Consider the following 22664-nt stretch of genomic DNA (forward strand, 5'->3'; position numbering starts at 1 on the left):
AAGCAACTATGCTACCGTGCTGCCCACTAAATTCCTCATCTGTGTGTGAAATGGGCGACCCCTTACTCTGATATTCTGCTCTCTGGTCCTAGACTCTCCCACAAGAGGAAGCATCCTCTCAGCATCAACCCTGACAAATCCCCTGAGGATGAATACTGGCAATAGTAAAGTGACAAGGAAGTCTGTGTCCCTACTGAAAGCTACTCCCAATTTGAGGCTATGAAAAAGTTTGGACAGTGTTTCTCCTTCTGTGGATAACATTTATTTTATTGATTTACATGTAAAAGTCAACATTCTTTTGCTTAGATTAGGAACAGAAGCCTCCCTCCTGATAAAAGCTCAAAAACGACTATTACAACTGCTGTCTTCTTTCCGCGTTAGAAAAAATAAAGAGGACAGGCCCTTTGATGCAACTGGAAACCAAGTACAAGCAAGGAACTTAGTGAGAGATTTCCTCCTGCACAGAGACAACAGGGCTCTTCTTGTTCTCTTCAATCGTAGAGGCCATGTGGAGAGATGATGAAGATTACTGACTCCCATTCAGATCTGTTAGAGTAAAGTTAAGGCCTTGCTGAGAGTGCCAATTATCTGGAGTCTGTCTCTCTTAAATGTGGTCTTGCTAGATTCCGGTGGATACTTGCCGCTAAAAGAATCAATACAGACATTGCTTACAGTTTTACTTAACAAGTAGGCCACAGCACAGTTTCACCCAAACCTCCTCTCCCTTCACCAGATACCATTGTCGGATTTGCAACTTCCCATATCCACAGTTCGCAGTTCAGCCTGTGAAACACAGGACAATGCTTGCCAATCAATAACTTTAACTTGGTAAAACTATACCAAGATGTTTCGCACTGCAACCTGAATCACTTCAGGACATATTAGAAGGGTGAGCAAAGCTTGGTCAAACAGATGGATTTCACAAAATGTCCTAAAGAGAGAGAGAAAAAGGTGGAGAGACTTCAGGAGGGAATTCAAGAGCTCAGGGGTTCAAACAGCTGCTGTTCCAATTGGGATTGTGCAAGAGGCCAGAATGGGACAAGCTCAGAGCTCTGGATGATTGTGCAGGATGGAGGAGTTACAGAGAGAGAGAGAGGCTTGTAGGGGCTGGAGGAGGTTACAGAGATTTGGAGGGGGCTGGAGGAGGTTACAGAGATAGGGAGGGTTGTAGGGGCTGGAGGAGGTTACAGAGATGGGGAGGGTTGTAGGGACTGGAGCAGGTTACAGAGATAGGGAGGGTTGTAGGGGCTGGAGGAGGTTACAGAGATAGGGAGGGGTGTAGGGGCTGGAGGAGGTTACAGAGATAGGGAGGGTTGTCGGGGCTGGAGGAGGTTACAGAGATAGGGAGGGGTGTAGGGGCTGGAGGAGGTTACAGAGATAGGGAGCGTTGTAGGGACTGGAGGAGGTTACAGAGATAGGGAGGGGTGTAGGGGCTGGAGGAGGTTACAGAGATAGGGAGGGGGTGTCGGGGCTGGAGGTTACAGAGATACGGAGGGGGTGTAGGGGATGGAGGTTATAGAGATAGGGAGGGTTGTAGGGGCTGGAGGAGGTTACAGAGATAGGGAGGGTTGTAGGGGCTGGAGGAGGTTACAGAGATAGGGAGGGGGTGTAGGGACTGGAGGAGGTTGCAGAGATAGGGAGGGTTGTAGGGGGCTGGAGGAGGTTATAGAGATCGGGAGGGTTGTAGGGGTTGGAGAGGTTGCAGAGATAGGGAGGGTTGTAGGGGCTGGAGGAGTTACAGAGATAGGGAGGGTTGTAGAAGCTGGAGTAGGTTGCAGAGATAGGGAGGGTTGTAGGGCCTGGAGGGGGTTACAGAGATAGGGAGGGTTGAAGGGGCTGGAGGAGGTGACAGAGATAAGGAGGGTTGGCTGGGCTGGAGGAGGTTACAGAGAAAGGGAGGGTTGTAGGGACTGGAGCAGGTTACAGATAGGGAGGGTTGTAGGGGGCTGGAGGAGGTTATAGAGATCGGGAGGGTTGTAGGGGTTGGAGAGGTTGCAGAGATAGGGAGGGTTGTAGGGGCTGGAGGAGTTACAGAGATAGGGAGGGTTGTAGAAGCTGGAGTAGGTTGCAGAGATAGGGAGGGTTGTAGGGCCTGGAGGGGGTTACAGAGATAGGGAGGGTTGAAGGGGCTGGAGGAGGTGACAGAGATAGGGAGGGTTGGCTGGGCTGGAGGAGGTTACAGAGAAAGGGAGGGTTGTAGAGGCTGTAGGAGGTTACAGATAGGGAGGGTTGTAGGCGCTGGAGGAGATTACAGAGATGGGGAGGGTTGTAAGAGCTGGAGGAGGTTACAGAGACATCAAGGGTTGTCGGGGCTGGAGGAGTTACAGAGCTAGGGAGAGTTGTAGGGGCTGGAGGAGGTTACAGAGATAGGGAGGGTTGTTGGGGCTGGAGGATGTTACAGAGATAGGGAGGGTTGTAGGAGCTGGAGGTTACAGAGATAGGGAGGGTTATTGTGACTGGATGAGGTTACACAGATAGGGAGGGGTGTAGGAGCTGGTGGAGTTTAGTGAAATAGGGAGAGTTGTAGGGGCTAGAGGAGGTTACTGAGAAAGGGAAGGTTGTAGTTGCTGGAGGAGAGTACAGAGAAAGGGAGGGTTGTAGAGGCTGTAGGTGTTTACAGAGATAGGCAGGTTTGAAGGGACTGGAGGAGGTTACAGAGATAGGGAGGGTTGTAGGGGCTGGAGGGGGTTTCAGAGTTATGGAGGGTTACAGGAGCTGGAGGAGGTTACAGAGATAGGGAGGGTTGTACGGGCTGGAGGAGGTTACATAGATAGGGAGAGTTGTAGGGGCTGGAGGAGGTTACAGAGGGGGAGGATTGCAAGAGCTGGAGGAGTTTACACAGGGAGAGTGGTTGGGGCTGGAGGAGGTTACAGAGATAGGGAGTGTTGTAGGGGCTGGAAGAGGTTACAGAGATAGGGAGGGTTCTGGGGCCTGGAGGAGGTTACACAGATAGCGAGGGGTGTAGGAGCTGGTGGAGTTTAGTGAAATAGGGAGAGTTGTAGGGGCTGGAGGAGGTTACAGAGATGTGGACAGAGATAGGTAGGGATGTCGGGGCTGGAGGAGATTACGGAGATAGGGAGGGTTGTAGGTGCTGGAGGAGGTTACAGAGATGGGGAGGGTTGTCGGGACAGGAGGAGGTTACAGAGACAGGGAGGGTTGTAGGGGCTGCAGGAGTTACAGGGATAGGGAGGGTTGTAGGGGCTGGAGGAGGTTACAGAGATAGGGAGAGTTGTAGGGGCTGGAGGAGGTTACAGAGATAGGGAGGGTTGTAGGGGCTGGAGGAGGTTACAGAGATAGTGAGGGTTGTAGGGGCTGGAGGAGGTTACAGAGATAGGGAGGGTTGTAGGGGCTGGAGGAGGTTACAGAGATAGGGAGGGTTGTAGGGGCTGGAGGAGGTTACAGAGATAGGGAGGGGTGTAGTGGCTGGAGGAGGTTACAGAGATAGGGAGGGTTGGAGGGGCTGGAGGAGGTTACAGAGATAGGGAGGGTTGTAGGGGCTGGAGGAGGTTACAGAGATAGGGAGGGTTGTAGGGGCTGGAGGAGGTTACAGAGATAGGGAGGGGTGTAGTGGCTGGAGGAGGTTACAGAGATAGGGAGGGTTGTAGGAGCTGGAGGAGGATACAGAGATAGGGAGGGTTGTAGGGGCTGGAGGAGGTTACAGATAGGGAGGGTTGTAGGGGCTGGAGGAGGTTACAGAGATAGGGAGGGTTGTAGGGGCTGGAGGAGGTTACAGATAGGGAGGGTTGTAGGCGCTGGAGGAGGTTACAGATAGGGAGGGTTGTAGGGGCTGGAGGAGGTTACAGAGATAGGGACAGATAGGTAGGGTTGTCGGGACTGGAGGAGATTACAGAGATAGGGAGGGTTGTAGGGACTGGAGGAGGTTACAGAGATACGGAGGGTTGTAGGGGCTGGAGGTTACAGAGATAGGGATGGTTGTAGGGACTGGAAGAGGTTACAGAGATAGGGAGGTTTGTAGGGGGCTGGAGGAGGTTATAGAGATAGGGAGGGTTGTATGGGCTGGAGGAGGTTACAGAGATGGGGAGGGTTGTAGGGACTGGAGCAGGTTACAGAGATAGGGAGGGTTGTAGGGGCTGGAGGAGGTTACAGAGATAGGGAGGGGTGTAGGGGCTGGAGGAGGTTACAGAGATAGGGAGGGTTGTCGGGGCTGGAGGAGGTTACAGAGATAGGGAGGGGTGTAGGGGCTGGAGGAGGTTACAGAGATAGGGAGCGTTGTAGGGACTGGAGGAGGTTACAGAGATAGGGAGGGGTGTAGGGGCTGGAGGAGGTTACAGAGATAGGGAGGGGTGTAGGGGCTGGAGGAGGTTACAGAGATAGGGAAGGGTGTAGGGGCTGGAGGAGGTTACAGAGATAGGGAGGGCTGGAGGAGGTTACAGAGATAGGGAGGGGTGTAGGGGCTGGAGGAGGTTACAGAGATAGGGAGGGGTGTAAGGGCTGGAGGAGGTTACAGAGATAGGGAGGGCTGGAGGAGGTTACAGAGATAGGGAGGGGTGTAGGGGCTGGAGGAGGTTACAGAGATAGGGAGGGGTGTAAGGGCTGGAGGAGGTTACAGAGATAGGGAGGGTTGTAGGGACTGGAGGAGGTTACAGAGATAGGGAGGGTTGTAGGGGTTGGAGGAGGTTACAGAGATAGGGAGGGTTGGAGGTGGTTACAGAGATAGGGAGGGGTGTAGGGGCTGGAGGAGGCTACAGAGATAGGAAGGGTTGTAGGGGCTGGAGAAGGTTCCAGCGATAGGGAGTGGGTGTAGGAGCTGGAGCTACAGAAATAGTTGGGACAAGCAGGAGAAGGCCTTTCGCCCTTTGAGCCTGCTCTGCCAAATAATGAGATTATGCGTAATCTGTGTCTTCCAATCCCATTCCCTTATCTTTGAATTAGCTCAATATCCAAAAGCTTCCCAACCAGTAAGGAATATACTTCCATAATTCTCTGGGGTAGAGAATTCCCAAGATTTACAGCCCAATGTGCGGAGAAATGATTCCTGATCCATGCTCTGTGTCCATCAGGCTGCTGAGGCATTTGAACTGCGGAGACAGCCTGGGTGTAACATAGTGCGCCATTTCAGTAACCTCCAATATTACTGGCTCCGTCTTACCGTAAATCTCACGTACAACGAGCGTGCAGTGAAGGAACAGGACCATGGAGGCGATGATAAATTCTAGACAGCTCAGCACCATGAGGAAGAAGACCATGACCAAGGCCCCTATCTGTAAAAGACAAAGTGAGATACCTCAACCATTCGCTTGTCACCCTGTCCCTTCAATGGCCAACAATCCCACCTCAACAATAGATTTGTAAACGTCCGACACTCCCTCCCTCACAAGTACTCTCTCTCCCCATCAAAACCCACTCCTGACAAGTTGCTGGCTCTCTTTCTCACCCACCTGAGCAACATCTGTCTATGACTGTCGGTGTTTTGAAAAATGTGCTAACTACCTTGCCATAGTCATGTAATGTTGCTCGTTCTGGGTGAGTGTGCTTAACACTCAATTTGGCTCTGTTTCGTTACTTAGCTCTGGAGTCGCCAGGTATCGTTAAGATACCGCCACAAGTTTCAAGGTCAAGTTCAAAGCAATAAAACCATACACCAATTAGTAAGTTCAAACAACTGAGTTTATTATAATACAATTATAATACTACCCATGCACACGCTAAGATGACTAAACTATTCCTGCTGCTAAATAAACCAATACTTATCTTAAAGGGAACTGCCGGATCAGGGGACAAGGCCTCTTGCTCTGCTCTGGTCCGCAGACTTCAGGTTGGTACGGGTTAAAAAGGGGTCAGGAGTGTCTATCTCTGGTAGCGATCGTTGTGAGACACTTACTTGCTGGTGGCTGCTGTCCCAAACCTCTCTTCTCTCTCGGTCAAGGTCTTCTTCGGTAAAAGCTGGTCGAGATGCTGGTCCAGAGAGGAGGGCTGGTTAAGAAGAACAAACTAAGTTTGGGACCTGTCTTTTATAGGTCCCAGGGCTTTGCGCCCTTTTGGGCGGACCCTCTATCTGCTGGGAATCGATTGGGTCTCTTCCCAATCGATTTGTTTGAATCCCCCCAATACTGAGGCTGTCCCTCGGCTACTGGGCGGGCCTTCAGGTGCTTTGTCTTCGAACCCCGCTGGTGCCGGGGTGTCTGGTTTCCCATACAATGTTGCAATCACTTCCCTATTTGTGTCCATTGTCCCTGGGATTGTTCCATTACCATGTTAACTATCCCGGAGATTGCCTCATTAGTATGCGGAATGTTCGTTTCGGTGCTGTCTGCTCTCTTAGCAGACAGAATCCACATTGGCTTGGTGCAGCCTGCTTGTGCTGCAAACATTGTCCATTTTACCCAGCAAGCTTTGCGTTCCTCCCTTTTGTATTGAGGGAATGGCCAACTTCGGTGGCTACAGTAACTCCGCCATGAGGCACTCACTGATGGCTGCCATTTCTCTTCAATTGAATGAAACCTCTCACAGAGACAGACACTGATAAACACTATACCTGAATCAGGGGGGGTAAATCTTCTGCTCCCACCCAGGGCAGCACAGTTCTGATTATCTCGGATCAGAATTGGGGAATTCTGGGCTCGTGCGACGGGAGTACCCCACCCACGGTGTCAGAAAGTGACTAAAAAATAGATTTTTGATCCCGAGAAATGATGCACAGAAGATACTGAGAACCAAGGAACACAAAGGTTTAAATCTGAAAAAAAAAAGCAGCTGAAAATAGGTCAAAGGAAAAGTAATGAGCTGCAGGAAAAGGACAGGCTGCAAGGAGATTACTGTGCAAGTAAAATGGCTGCAGCAACTTTGCTGATCCCCTCGCCAGTCAAATTGAAAAGTGACCTTCACGACAAAATCCCAGAGCAAGTGCACATAAAGGGCAGGATGTAACTCCTCGCATGCACAGGAAAAAACAACGGCCCAGCCTGGAGAAATCGGGCTTTTAACTGCAAGTAGCTGAATTATTTTCGACGCCAGTGTTTGACTAGAAAGAAGCGAATCAAACCTAGAGAGATGGCTACTGCAGTGATATTGGCGGACGAGTCTGAAGAACTGTACTTGATACAACAGGTTGGTTCAGTCAAGTCCATCGGTGACAAATGACTCTTGCAATGATGCCTGAAGGAGAATATCGAGCAAACTAGGGCCGGGATTCTCCGCCGTTGGGATGCTCCGGTTTGCCGGCAGCCCGGGAGTTTCCTGACGGCTTGGGGAACCACATTGACCGACTAGCGTAACGGAGAATTCTGCCGGCGTGGTGAGGCTGAAATGTGGCGGGCGGAGCATCCCCCCCCTAAGAAGTGTCAGATAGACACGGGTGCATCGTGCAGCATAACGACCATCACAGACCTGGGCGAAGCAGTTCAACATGATCCAAAAATTAAACCCTCAAGAGTAAGATTGAGACTGTGCGTGAACATATCAATTCGGAATAGGAGGACACTCTGCCCATCGAGCCTGCTCCCCCATTCGATAAGGTCGTGCCTGATCTGATTGTGACCGCACATTCCTGCCGACCTCACAATGACCTTTCACCCCCCTCGTTAATCAGGAATCTCTCCATCTCTGCCTTAAAATTATTCCCAGATTCTGCTCCCGCTGCCTTTTGAGGAAGAGAGTTCCGGAGAGTCACCAGCCTCTGAGAGGCAACATTCCTCCCCATCTCCGTTTGGAATGGGCGAACCCTTATTGTTAAACAGTGACCCCCTCCCCTCGGTCTAGATTCCCCCACACGAGGAAACATCCTCTCCACATCCACCCTGTCAACACCCCTCAGCCTCTGAAAGGTTTGGATCCAGTGGCCTGTGACTGGGATAAACTCCAGCGGCTACCAGCCCAGCCCGTCCAAACTCTCCTCACAAGACACCCCCGCCCATTCCTGGTATTAATCTAGTACATGATGGGACGATACTCACACCAAGAGGACAAGTTAGTCGGACAGCCAAATGCAATGTCACAAAGGAAGATGTGGAGTCTCAGATCATAGATGGGAACGCAATGGCCATTCATCTTAGCTGAAGCAAGTCTAAATTGGATTGGATTGGCAACTAATAAATGCGCCAACGGAGAGCAGGGAAACGGAAAAAGCCCAGAGAGAGGGAGACAATATTCAAGTAAACCACAAGGCACACACCAAAGGTAAATGAAGCACATAGAATCATACAGTACAGACCAACAAAACTATATGAAATCTAAACTAATCTCATTTTCCAACACTTGGCCCACAGACTTGAATGTTATGATGTTTCAAGTGCTTATCCATATTATTTTTAAAGGCTATGAGGTTTCCTGCCTCTACTATCCTTCGGGCAGTGTATTCTAGACCATCACCACCCTCCCTGGCGAAAACCCTTACCCCAAATCCCTCACAGGAAAATATTCACATCAGAGCTGAACTGGAAGATTCGAAGTGCAAGATTCAAGCTGAGTTTATACCTGCGAGAACACACGGTCAACTGACGCCAGTCAGGGTGCAATTGTTCAACATTCTCAACGAGAGAAGGCAAGTCAGCCCTGGCATTTCAACTGTGGAAACAGGAGGCAGAGAGGGAGATTGTCCAGAGTAGGGCTGGGGTGGGAGGCTAGTTTCAGCTCAGGAGAAGGTGAATGGGGCATTTCGGGCCTTCTAGGAGTTATACGTGTTCGAACCACCTTGGGATGAGAGAGGTATGATGCAGCCTTTGGGGAGTTGGGAGTTTCCCAAGGTGGGGGAGGATTGCGGGAGGAATTAATAGCTCCAGTGGAGGTGCTGAAATTGATGCAGTCGGGGAAGGCAGTAGGGCTCGATGGGTTCCCAGTAGATCAGCTGGGATCTCTGTTGTTGAGGATGTTCACAGATTCCCTCGCGAGAGCTGCCTTGCCACAGTTGCTAGGGAAGGCATCCATTTTTCTGCTCCTATTTCCCTGTTAAACGTAGACGCAGCTTCTAGTTGAGGTGCTGGCATTAAGATTGGAGCCCTGGGAGAAGACCAAATGGGATTTGAAATGGCGGCACGGTAGCACAGTGGTTAGCACTGTTGCATCGCAGCGCCAGGGTCCCAGGTTCGATTCCCGTTTTGGGTCACTGTGTGGAGTCTGCACGTTCTCCCCGTGTCTGCGTGGGTTTCCTCCGGTTTCATCCCTGTCCTGAAAGACGTGCTGTTAGATGAATTGGACATTCTGAATTCTCCCTCTGTGTACCCGAACAGGTGCCGGAATGTGGTGACTAGGGGCTTTTCACAGTAACGTCATTGCAGTGTTAATGTAAGCAGACTTGTGACAATAATAAAGATTATTATGAAGTGGTGAGGGTTGACGGCAAACATAAGACAGTTGTTGAACGTGGTTCCTACGCCTGGGGAGGATCTGGTTCCGGAGAACATTGTTTCACTTGATACAGAGAAGGTATTTGACTAGGTCGAGCGGCAGTGAAAAAATTTGACCGGGCTTCGTACTGTGTGCATGACTGTTGTATCCGGCCTCATTTGCCAGTGTTTGCACAACCAGTGTGACCTTGGAACCCTTTTGTCTGTACCAGGGCACGAGGCAGGGATGTCCGATGTCCCCTTTGTTATTTGCGTTGGCAATTGAACCAGTAAACAATGGCATTGAGGACTTTGAAGGAATAGTTAGAGGGCGGAGCAAAATGCCTCACTACACGCCAGCAATTTGCCATTATATGCTAGGGATGTGGAGGCATCAATGGAAAACATTCTGGGAATTTTACAGCGTTTCAGGGTCTTTTCTGGCTACAGGATAAATATAGGAAAGAGCGAAGGCTTTGTGGTTGGGGCACTGGGGCAAGGAGCGGGGTTTAGGGGGTTACCATTCCAGTTAGCAGGAAGTACTTTTTGGTATTTCGGGATCCAGGGACAGGGGGAAACTCAGGAGGTTCAAATATGCCAATCAGACCTGCCAAGATGGGAACGCTGTCCCACAATCCCTGACGGGCCGGGTACAATTGGTTCAGGTGAGTATCTTGCCGGGATTTTGATTTCTATTCCAGCACCTCCCGGTGTTCCTGCCCAAGGAGTTTTTCCAGAGAGGTTGACCGGCTTGCCAGGTAGATCCTGCGAAGTGTGGGGGCCGCCGAGGAGCCTGCGAGAGGCCGACTGGCCACGTTCTGCTCGGGCGAGAGCGCAACACGGCCAGTACATCGCTCCCAGAATATTTTATCCTTTTACTTTTCGGATTATTCTTTTTTAAGACACGGCTCTTTCCCCTTGTGTTGCCTATCCTATGTGGGTGTGTGGAGGGTGGGCAAGTTAAAGTTAGGGGGGGAGGGGGGAGAGTTAGCAATTAGATAGTTAACCAGTTGTATTTTCCACTCATTTAATTCTGGTGTTTGTCATTAATAAAAATTAATTAGATTTAAATTTACAAACCTGGTGACTGTAGTTATTGGGCAAAGACTTTGGCCGCGCTTCTCTTTCCTCGCTGCGCTCTCGTTCGAGCAATACCAGGCCGGTGATTAGTGAGAGGCCGGAAACGGGAACCGTGCCAGGCGGCAGTTTGCGATGTAACCGGCCCGCTCCCGTAGGCGAGATCGAGATCTCACCGTAGCGTGCTGAGAAACCAATTATCGCCACTCACTGGGCTTAACGGGAGTCGCCCCATATCTAACGGCCGTCATTCAGTGGCCTCCTCACCAAGTGAGCCAATTGTTTTTTTCTTTATTTGTTGACAGGATGTGGGCGTCGCTGGCTGGGCCCACATTTATTGCCCATTCCTGAGGGTATTTCGGTGTCAATCACATCGCTGTGGGTCTGGAGTCACATGTAGGCCAGGCCGGGTAAGGAGGGCAGATTTCCCACATGAGTGAACCAGATGGGTTTTGACAACAATCGACAATGGCTTCATGATCATCGTTAGACTTTTATTTATTGATTTTAAATTCCACCATCCCCCCCGGTGGGATTCGAACCCAGAGAATTCTCCTGGGTCTCTGGATTCCTAGTTCAGTGACAATATCACTTCACCATTGCCTCCCCCCCCCCCCCCCCCCCCCCCCCCCCCCCCCCCGGCGGGGAGCCGAGTAGCCATCATTGCTCACAGGCAAAGAGCCTGAGGGTGTAGGGTAATGCGTCCTCATTGTGTGCCAGGCTCAGCCTGATCCAGTTTAAGGGGGTCCACAGGGCGCCCATGTCTGTGGCTCGGATCAGCAGGGTTTTTGAAGGGGTGGAGGATCGATGTGGGCGCTGTGTGGGTGGGCCCGCCAATCATGTCCACATGTTTTAGTCATGTCCGAGGCTGAGGGGATTCTGGCAGGGATTTGCTGACGTCATGTCACTGGTCTGACAAGTGAGGGGGGTCCCGAGTCCAGAGGTGGCGATTTTTGGTGTGTTAGAAGATCCGGACGAGAGAGGCCGATGTCTTGCCCTTTGCCTCCCTGACATCATAGAATTTACAGTGCAGAAGGAGGCCATTCGGCGCATTGAATCTGCACCCACCCTTGGAAAGAGCCCCCTACCCAAGCCCACACCTCCACCCTATCCCCATATCCCAGTAACCCAACCTAACCTTTTTGGACACTAAGGGCAATTTAACACGGCCAATCCACCTAACCTGCACATCTTTGGACTGTGGGAGAAAACCGGAGCACCCGGAGGAAACCCACGCGGACACGGGGAGAACGTGCAGACTCAGCACAGACACTGGTCCAAGCGGGGAATGAAACCTGGGATCTTGGAGCTGCAAAGCCACAGTGCTAACCACTGTGCTACCGTGCTGCCCAGAGATAGATCTTGCTATCATAGAGGGTCTCGGAGCCCCCAGAGTCGGGGGTGTAGGTGAGTGGCATGGTTGGGTTTCTCCAGCTCGAGAAGATTAAGTTCGCCCTGAGGGGCCCGATGCTAGGGTTTGCCTGCAGGTAGCAGCTGATTATCGACTTCTTTGGAAAGGTCGAAGCTGTCAGCAGTGGGGGGGGGGGGTTTAAAAAAGGGGAGGCAGGGGAGTTTGGTTAGGTCGGCGGAGGTTGGTGGAAGTTGTCGTTGGGATGTTGTTTATGCAAGCCATGTTAGACCATAAGACAGAGGAGCAGAATTAGGCCACTCGGCCCATCGTGTCTGCTCCGCCATTCAATCACGGCTGATGTTTTTCTCATCCCCATTCTCCTGCCTTCTCCATATAACCCCTGATCCCGTATTAATCAAGAACCTATCTATCTCTGTCTTAAAGACACAATGATTTGGCCTCCACAACCTTCTGCGGCATAGAGTTCCACAGATTCACCACCCTCTGGCTGAAGAAATCCCTCCTCATCTCTGTTTTAAAGGATTGTTCCTTTAGTCTGAGATGGTGAATCCTCTGGTTCTAGTTCCTACAAGTGGAAACATCCTCTCCACGTCCACTCTATCCAGGCCTCGCTGTATCCTGTATGTTTCAATAATATCCCCTCATCCTTCTAAACTCCAACGAGTACAGACCCAGAGTCCTCAACCATTCCTCATACAACAAGCTCTTCATTCCAGGGATCATTCTTGTGAACCTCCTCTGGACCCTTTCCAAGGCCCCAGTACATCCTTCCTTAGATAAGGGGCCCAAAACTGCTCATAATACTCCAAATGGGGTCTGACCAGAGCCTTATACAGCCTCAGAAGTACATCCCTGCTCTTGTATTCTAGCCCTCTCGACATGAATGCTAACATTGCATTTGCCTTCCTAACTGCCAACTGAACCTGCACATTAACCTTAAGAGTCGTGAACAAGGACTCCCAAGTCCCTTTGTGCTTCTGATTTCCTCAGCATTTCCCCATTTAGAAAATAGTCTATCCATAAATTCCTCTTTCCAAAGTGCATAGGCTCACACTTTTCCACATTGTATTCCATCTGCCATTTCATTGCCCACTCTCCTAGCCTGTCCAAGTCCTTCTGCAGCCCCCCTGCTTCCTCAATACTACCTGTCCCTCTACAGGTATTACCTGCAAACTTAGCAACAGTGCCGTCAGTTCCTTCTTCCAGATCATTAATGTATATTGTGAAAAGCTGTGGTCCCAGCACAGACCCCTGAGGCACACCACTAGTCACCGGCTGCCATCCTGAAAAAGGCCCCTTTATCCCCACTCTCAGCTTTCTGCCAGTCAGCAAATCCTCTATCCATGCCAGGATCTTACTCTGAACACCATGGGATCTTAACTTATTTAACAGTCTCCGATGCGGCACCTTGGCAAAGGCCTTCTGGAAATCTAAATAGAACACATCCACTGCTTCTCCTTTGTCTGACTTGTTACTTCCTCAAAGAACTCTAACAGATTTGTCAGACATGACCTTCCCTTTGACAAAGCCGTGCTGACTCAGTCCTATTTTACCATGCACTTCCAAGTACTCCGCAATCTCATCTTTAATTTTTTTTTCTTTTTTTTTAAATTTAGAGTACCCAATAATTTTTTCCAATTAAGGGGCAATTTAGCGTGGCCAAGTCGCCTAACCTGCACATCTTTGGGTTGTCGGGGTGAAACCCACGCAGACACGGGGAGAATGTGCAAACTCCACACGGACAGTGACCCAGGGCCGGATTCGAACCCGGGTCCTCAGCGCCGTAGGCAGCAATGCTAACCACTGTGCCACGTGCTGCCCCAATCTCATCTTTAATAACGGATTCTAAAATCTTACCAATGACCGAAGTCAGGCTAACCAGCCTATAATTTCCCGTCTTCTGCCTCCCTCCCTTCTAAAACCAGTGGTGTTACATTAGCCACTTTCCAGTCCTCTGGGACCCTTCCTGCCTCCAGTGATTCCTGAAAGATCATCACTGATGCCTCCACAATCTCCTCAGCTATCTCTTTTAGAACCCTAGGGTGTAGTCCATCCGGTCCAGGTGACTTATCCACCTTCAGACCTTTCCGTTTCCTCAGAACCTTCTCCTTAGTGATGGTCACTGCACTCACCTCTGCCCCCTGATTCTCCTGGAGCTCTGGCATCCCACTGGTGTCTTCCACCGTGAAGACTGATGCAAAGTAACTATTCAGTTCCTCTGCCATTTCTTTGTTTCCTATTATTACTTCTCCAGCCGCATTTTCCAGTGGTCCAATGTCTATTTTTGCCTCTCTTACCTTTTATATATTGAAAAAAACTCTTCCTATCTTCCTTTATATTACTAGCTAGCTTGCACTCACACTTCATCTTCTCCCCCTTATTACTTTTTTAGTTGTCCTCTGCTCACTTTTAAAGGCTTCCCAATCCTCTGGCTTCCCACTAATCCTCGCCACTTTGTATGCTTTCTCTTTAGCCTTTATGCTGTCCTTGACGTCCCTCGTCAACCATGGATGCCTTGTCCTCCCCTCAGTGTGTTTCCTCCTCCTTGGGATGAATTTCTGCTATGCCCTCCCGAATGTTGGCTGGGTTATGTTTTTGGTTGTTTATTCTGTTAAAAGCTATAAAATAAATGCCTCAATAAAATATTTTCCTCTCTCTCTCCTCCGAGCACTGCCTCCCTCTCTCTCCCTCTCTCCTCCTCTCCCAGGCAATCTCTACCTGATTAGGGCACTGCACCCAAATCCTGGGCCCTCTCTTTCTCTCTCCCTTCATCCGGAGTACCGCATCCTCTCTCCATGTCCTGCCCCTTCAATCCTGTGCACTTTCTCTGTCCCAACCTGAGGCAAGTCCTTTGCTCCCGTCTCTGCTGCTCCTTTGCCCACAATGGAAGAGATACTCACGTAAAAGAAATTGGTGCCCAGGGGCGGCATCAGGTACAGGGAAACAAAGTAAGCTGCTGTGCCAATCAATGCTGCGATGCTGCTGATGATGTGCATCAGTAATATCACTTGTTTCTGTAAAGAATTTAAACAGGCGTTACTCTGCGGTCCCAAAATCCGCGAATCCCATCTGAGGCTGGTGTCTTCCTTCCTGAGAAAAGGAGCTACCAACGGTGCCTTGCGCCATCCTACGCCACCCTCCACCCTGGCTAAGCTGCGGCGGAGTTGTATACAGTCTGTGACACCTACCCCACAACAACACGGCTGACTCCTCTAACCCCCCTCCCCAGCAGGCTTCCAGCTAGATACCTGATCTTGTAAACCATTACTGAGAAAATTCACAAATGCCACCTTCTCCACGATCGCACTCGGAAAACAAATAACAGTGAGGGCCAGGTGTCTGGAAATAAAGGTTCAAAATACTTACAAGGTGGTTATTTGATGTGTTTATAATGTCAACCACCAGTGATCCTGAAATGATATACTAGGAAGAAAGAAGTACATTGTGTGAGTAATGTGTGAGGGTACATTAGTAAATTTAAAGATGATATTAATATATTCCATTGTAAAAGATGACCTTCACACAGATATGTAAGATTACGGTTTACATTGAACATACAGCAGGGAATCAGGTCATTTAGTGCAACAGTTCTGTGCATTCTGCAAACACTTCACCTGCTCTCACGTCCACATGTCCGCCCTCGGCCTGCTGCAGTGTTCCAGTGAAAACCCAACTCAAACTTAGGGGCAGCACGGTAGCATTGTGGATAGCACAATCGCTTCACAGCTCCAGGGTCCAAGGTTCGATTCCCGGCTGGGTCACTGTCTGTGTGGAGTCTGCACATCCTCCCCGTGTGTGCGTGGGTTTCCTCCGGGTACTCCGGTTTCCTCCCACAGTCCAAAGATGTGCAGGTTAGGTGGATTGGCCATGCTAAATTGCCCTTAGTGTCCAAAATTGCCCTTAGTGTTGGGTGGGGTTACTGGGCTATGGGGATAGGGTGGAGGTGTTGACCTTGGGTAGGGTGCTCTTTCCAAGAGCCGGTGCAGGCTCGATGGGCCGAATGGCCTCCTTCTGCACTGTAAATTCTATGTAAAAAACTGGAGGAACATCACCTCATCTTCCGATTGGTCACGTTACAGCCTTCCGGACTTAACATTGAGTTCAACATCTTCAGACTGTGAGGTCACTTCCTCCACCTTCACCCCATTTTCCTTTCTGTCAATTTATTTCCATTTCCCATTGAACTGGTTTCCCCCTCACCATCGCGACCTCCCCCTCCCCCCCATCTGTTCCCTGCCCCTCGTTGACACAACTGGTGTTAAATTCTGCTCTTTTCGTTGGTATATTTCTATGTCGCCGCACATATACTAATTGAACAGACCTTGAGACTGAACTTAAATTGGGGTTTAATATCAATTAGCCTTTTCAATTTGATGTGTCTATTGACGATTGGCTTTCTTACAGATTATTAAAACGTTTTCAACTCAGCCCTGCAGGAAGCTTTATTGAACTGATTGTCGCTCGCAATTACAGATAGGTTGAATACAAGATACATTAAGAATTCAAATCAAATGTGCACAGTAAATAGAAACTGCGCAGTTTAAATTAGAATAACAATTTAGCACGAGCAGATAGCATAGCATTGGGGCTGGTTTAGCACAGGGCTAAATAGCTGGCTTTGAAATCATACCAAGGCAGGCCAGCAGCACGGTTCGATTCCCGTAACAGCCTTCCCGAACAGGCACCGGAATGTGGCGACTCGGGGCTTTTCACAGTAACTTTATTTGAAGCCTACTTGTGACAATAAGCGATTTTCATTCATTTCATTTCACCAGCAAAAAGCACTGACTTATCATCTCGATACCTAACTTTTTATTGAAATTATTATGTTATTATCTATGAAGTCTGGCCCCTTCAAAGCTTTGATTGGTCCATCTTCTATAATTCTTCTAATTTAATGACACAATTGTCTGTCATTTAGTCGAAACATCATTTTAGTAATCTCAAGAAGCTGCTCCAGCACATTCTTTTGTTGGGCAATTTTCTATAGTTATCTTGTAATGGTATGCGGTTATCCTGAACACGCTCCTGGATGTCATCTAGTTCCTTCCTTAAGACAAAGGACTTTTGATGTACGTTTTCATGGTTCAATTTGACCGAGCCAGCCACAGCACCTTCATATCTGATTCTGTTCCAAGTTGAGGATGTGAAGCAAAGCTTAAGAGCCAGAATGAATGGGATATGTTAGTGGAAAATCCCAAGTGTAGAAGGTTGTATTGAAGGAGAATGAACTTGTTGAGATAAGGGACTCATGACTATAAGCAGAATAGCCTTGAGAAACAAGGAGCATGGCCGGATGACAGAATATGAAATGTGGGAGCCGCTTGCAACTATGGCTACCACCTGCTGTTTAAGCTAAGACTGCTACATACTCATGCGCCAACCTCAAAGTCTGTAAAATCATGTATTGGAACTACGGCAATAACAGATTTATGCTTTATAATGGGGGCAAGCTCAAGTGAATGTAAGGGACAGCCCCTAATAATACATATAAAAAAGGATGTTTTGAGCAATACTTTGGCTCTCTCCGAGGTGGTTCCCCGGAATACCTACAGAGCGGCCCCGATCGTAATAAAGAATATTCTGAAGTACGAACATGTTCGAGATCGTTTCTTCCGGACTGAGAGACAAGTGAATTAGAGACGCATTCACAATGTCAGCTCGAAAATGCAATGGCCATGAGCCAACTATAAATTCTTGAATACAAAACTTTTCTTTCAAATTGATACTGCAAACATTTGCAGTATTTGTCAGATTTTCAAGCAGTCAGCCATTGTATAATATGAAATGTAATGGTTTCTTTAAATCATTTATTCAACTTGAACCCTTTTTACCTATATGAAAAAGGTTCGATTCTATCACCAGGTTAAAATCCAACAGGTTTGTTTGGAATCACTAGCTTTCGGAGCGCTGCTCCTTCCTCAGGTGAATGAAGAGGGAGGTTACACAACCACAGCATATATAGACAAAGTCAAAGATGCAAGACGATACTTTGAATGCGAGTCCTTGCAGGTAATTGAGTCTTTACGGGTCCAAACGGAGCAGAGGGGTAACCCCAGGTTAAAGAGGTGTGAATTGTCTCAAGCCAGGACAGGTAGGATTTCGCAAGCCCAGGCCAGATGGTGGGGGGTGGATGAATGTAATGCGACATGAATTCCAGGTCCCGGTTGAGGCCTTACTCATGTGAGCGGAACTTGGCTATCAGTTTCTGCTCGGCGATTCTGCGTTGTCGCACGTCCAGCCTCACCGCTCCACCCCCCCCCCCCCCCCCCCCCCCCCCCCCCCCTCATTACAGTATAATTTGGCCCTATTTCCAGTTCTCCAACTTTGACATAAATGCACCCTGACTGGAAACGTCAGCTCCCTCGTCTCTCCACAGATGCAGTCAGACCCGCTGAGATGGTCCAGCTATTCCTGTTTCAGTTTCAGATTCCAGCCTCCGCAGTAATTTCCTTTGAGCCTCCCCTTCCAATCTATCTGTCTCACATCAGCCCTTCAATGTTGTCTTTCCATCGCCTTTTCTCTGGCATACTTTATATCAGCCCCTCGCCACAGGAGTGAATTCCACATTCTGGGTGAGACTGCATGCTGAATTCACCGGACCTTTAATGGGGTCCATGTTGCTCATCATCGTGGAGGTCCATTCGAAATAGCTCGACGTTTATAAAAAAGACCTTGACTACAAGAACCCGCGGTGCTCGTTCAGCACTCACAAAGCCCCTGAAGTCCTAATGGCTGACAACGCATTCACTCAGTTGAACGGAATCTGGTACATCAGAACCACCCGTACCATCCCTCGTCTAACAGCCTGGCTGAAAGGCCAGTTCAAACATTTGAAAGAGGCACAAAGAAGATGACCGCGGTCGCCATAGATACGCGACTGGCAAGATTCCTTTTTAACTACAGGACGTCGCCGCACGTGACAACAAGGGGGTGGCACCAGCAGAACTGCTGATGGGCCACAGGCGGGGGACCCAGTTGAGCCTGACTTTCCTGAACCTGGGTGGGAGAGAGGAAGTTCAGCAATTAAATTCAGAAAAGGTACCATTACCGTCAGGTGTGTCACGTGAGAGTCCCTTTAAGAAATGGGTGTTTATAAATGGGTGTGTATATAAATATCTGTAGTGAGAGTACCTTTAAGAAATGGGTGTTTACTACTGCAGTGATGTCAGAGAGGGGGTGGAGCTGGGCTGTCTGTCAGCTTTTTACTTTTGTTTTAGGCTGTTTGCTGCAGGGTGTGTTTTTGTTTCGTTTTCAGAGCTGGATAGCTGCAGTCACAGCCAGAAGGTATATGACTCTCTCTCTCTAATCTAAAGACTGTAAATCGATCCTGGTGATTTAAAACTAATAACAGTAGTGACTTAAACCTGATGTGCTTCTGGTAAAAGGTGTTTTAAGTCTTATGGATGTTAAAAGGAAAGCTTAAAGGATTATTTAGTGTTGTATTCTATGGGGGTTGTATTTGAATTGATGGTTGCTAAGGTGTTCACTGTATGTTTCATAAAGGTTAACTTGAGTTCATAGAATAAACATTGTTTTGCTTTAAAAACTACTTTTCCATTTCTGCTGTACCACACCTGTAGAGTGGGCCGTGTGCTCCCCAAACCACAATCTATTAAAGGTTGTGGGTCAGGTGAACTCCATGATACACTTTGGGGTTCTCTAAAACCCTCGGCCCACAACAGGTGCCAGGGCAGACGTTCCAAACAGGAGACATGGTCGACGCCCACAACTTTAGAGATATCGCAGAATTGTGAGGACAGGACCCGTTCCCGATGAATTCCAGGATAAAGAGGAAAATCCAAAACAACCATGTTGACCACCTGAAGAAGCAGGAGCCTGTGCTACACGATGCTCAATGAGAGGCCTTGCCAGGAATCACCCAGCAGCCAGGGAACTCATTCACACTGTAGCCCATCAACTGGAGCAGTAGGAGGACGATGACTCTGCCTCGGATATGGACTCAGAGGTTTCCGTGCAGACGGACAATGTCGTGTCCCGGGCCCAGGTTCCGGAAATAGCCATCCGGTGGTCTGCCAGAAAAAGGAGATCAACCAATAGTAACACACCGTCTGACCCAGACCCACTGCAGGCAGAATCATAGAATCCCTACAGTGCAGAAGGAGGCCATTTGGCCCATTGAGTCTGCACCGACCCTCTAAAAGAGCACCCTACCTTGGTCCACTATCCCGCAATCCCACCTACATACTATGGACATGAAGGGACAATTTAGCATGGCCAATCCACTGAACCTGCACATCTTTGGACTGTGGGAGGAAACCGGAGCACCCGGAGGAAACCCACGCAGACACGGGGAGAACGTGCAGACTCCGCACAGTCACCTGAGGCCAGAATTGAACCCGGATCCTGAGGCTGAGAGGCAGCAGTGCTAACCACGTACCAGCGAAGCTCAGCCTCGGGCGATACGACGCTGAAAGCCTCATCAGATGACGACAGAGGAGGAACTTTCAGACTGAGGGGGGGGGTGCCATAACCCCCACGAAACCCACAGGGAAACCGGTATTTCGGGTGAGGCTCGTGTACGTGCTTACCAAGTTGAATGTTGAAGGTCCACCCACTGGGGCTGGTTAAATCGACCAGGAAATCTGGCCGGAGAAGAACAGGCATCCTGGTTGTCCCAAAGGGGAATGTGATTGGAGATAGTTATTGTTGTGTGCAGCTTATTATTCGAAGTAAAACAACTATATTCATTCCTACCACTGGCTTCCTTTATCAAATTTAACGTACCCAAATTCCTGTCCACCAGGGGACCCCGATTAAAACAGCAAAGACGTAGCTTTCAACAAATATCAGGGACGAACCGAACAACACATGAATTATTCCAATCATTATCTCGGTGATCTGCAATAGGAGAAGCACAAGAATTATGTTCCATAGAAATAAACTGCTTAAATTGGCAGTGAGGCAATCGCACAGGTAAGAAAGATGGCAATATCAGACAGTGTTTGCAAGAGAGACATTTCAAGGGCGCAGCACTCCCTCAGTACTGACCCTCTGACAGTGCAGCACTCCCTCAGTACTGACCCTCTGACAGTGCGGCACTCCCTCAGTACTGACCCTCTGACAGTGCGGCACTCCCTCAGTACTGACCCTCTGACAGTGCAGCACTCCCTCAGTACTGACCCTCTGACAGTGCAGCACTCCCTCAGTACTGACCCTCTGACAGTGCGGCACTCCCTCAGTACTGACCCTCTGACAGTGCAGCACTCCCTCAGTACTGACCCTCTGACAGTGCAGCACTCCCTCAGTACTGACCCTCTGACAGTGCAGCACTCCCTCAGTACTGACCCTCTGACAGTGCGGCACTCCCTCAGGACTGACCCTCTGACAGAGCGGCACTCCCTCAGTACTGACCCTCTGACAGTGCGGCACTCCCTCAGTACTGACCCTCTGACAGTGCGGCACTCCCTCAGTACTGACCCTCTGACAGTGCGGCACTCCCTCAGTACTGACCCTCTGAAAGTGCAGCACTCCCTCAGTACTGACCCTCTGACAGTGCAGCACTCCCTCAGTACTGACCCTCTGACAGTGCGGCACTCCCTCAGTACTGACCCTCTGACAGTGCAGCACTCCCTCAGTACTGACCCTCTGACAGTGCGGCACTCCCTCAGTACTGACCCTCTGACAGTGCGGCACTCCCTCAGTACTGACCCTCTGACAGTGCGGCACTCCCTCAGTACTGACCCTCTGACAGTGCAGCACTCCCTCAGTACTGACCCTCTGACAGTGCGGCACTCCCTCAGTACTGACCCTCTGACAGTGCAGCACTCCCTCAGTACTGATCCTCTGACAGTGCGGCACACCCTCACTACTGACCCTCTGACAGTGCGGCACTCCCTCAGTACTAACCCTCTGACAGTGCAGCACTCCCTCAGTACTGACCAACTGACAGTGCGGCACTCCCTCAGTACTGACCCTCTGACAGTGCAGCACTCCCTCAGTACTGACCCTCTGACAGTGCGGCACTCCCTCAGTACTGACCCTCTGACAGTGCGGCACTCCCTCAGTACTGACCCTCTGACAGTGCAGCACCCTCAGTACTGACCCTCTGACAGTGCATCACTCCCTCAGTACTGACCCTCTGACAGTGCGGCACTCCCTCAGTACTGACTCTGACAGTGCGGCACTCCCTCAGTACTGACCCTCTGACAGTGCAGCACTCCCTCAGTACTGACCCACTGACAGTGCAGTGCTCCCTCAGTACTGACCCTCTGACAGTGCGGAACCCCCTCAGTACTGACCCTCTGACAGTGCGGCACTCCCTCAGTACTGCCCCTCTGATAATGCAGCACTCCCTCAGTACTGACTCTCTGACAGTGCGGCACTCCCTCAGTACTGACCCCCTGACAGTGCAGCACTCCCTCAGTACTGACCCTCTGACAGTGCAGCTCTCCCTCAGTACTGACCCTCTGACAGTGCAGCACTCCCTCAGTACTGACCCTCTGACAGTGCAGCACTCCCTTTGTACTGACCCTCTGACAGTGCAGCACTCCCTCAGTACTGCCCCTCTGACAGTGCAGCACTCCCTCAGGACTGACCCTCTGAGAATGCAGCACTCCCTCAGTACTGACTCTCTGACAGTGCGGCACTCCCTCAGTACTGACCCCCTGACAGTGCAGCACTCCCTCAGTACTGACACAGACAGTGCAGCACTCCCTCAGTACTGACCCTCTGACAGTGCAGCACTCCCTCAGTACTGACACTCAGACAGTGCAGCACTCCCTCAGTACTGACCCTCTGACAGTGCGGCACTCCCTCAGTACTGACCTTCTGACAGTGCAGCAGTCCCTCAGTACTGACCCTCTGACAGTGCGGCACTCCCTCAGTACTGACCCTCTGACAGTGCAGCACTCCCTCAGTACTGACCCTCTGACAGTGCAGCACTCCCTCAGTACTGACCCTCTGACAGTGCG

The 22664-nt window shown here is 50.0% G+C and overlaps 1 protein-coding gene across 1 annotated transcript in view; it reads right to left on the reverse strand.

Moving 5' to 3' along the window:
• Positions 1-260: 260 nt before the first annotated feature.
• LOC119968059 (high affinity immunoglobulin epsilon receptor subunit beta-like) overlaps positions 261-22664 on the reverse strand; it is a 71618-nt gene continuing 49214 nt past the window's right edge. The window contains exons 8-12 of the mRNA XM_038801158.1: positions 20479-20592; positions 15097-15153; positions 14631-14744; positions 5111-5222; positions 261-643 (exon numbers count right to left, since the gene is read on the reverse strand). Of these exons, the coding sequence (XP_038657086.1) occupies positions 585-643; positions 5111-5222; positions 14631-14744; positions 15097-15153; positions 20479-20592 (456 nt within the window). The 3' untranslated portion in view covers positions 261-584. The remainder of the gene's footprint in view (positions 644-5110; positions 5223-14630; positions 14745-15096; positions 15154-20478; positions 20593-22664) is intronic.

This window comes from Scyliorhinus canicula, chromosome 6 (assembly GCF_902713615.1).
Source record: "Scyliorhinus canicula chromosome 6, sScyCan1.1, whole genome shotgun sequence".
Lineage (NCBI taxonomy): Eukaryota > Metazoa > Chordata > Chondrichthyes > Carcharhiniformes > Scyliorhinidae > Scyliorhinus > Scyliorhinus canicula.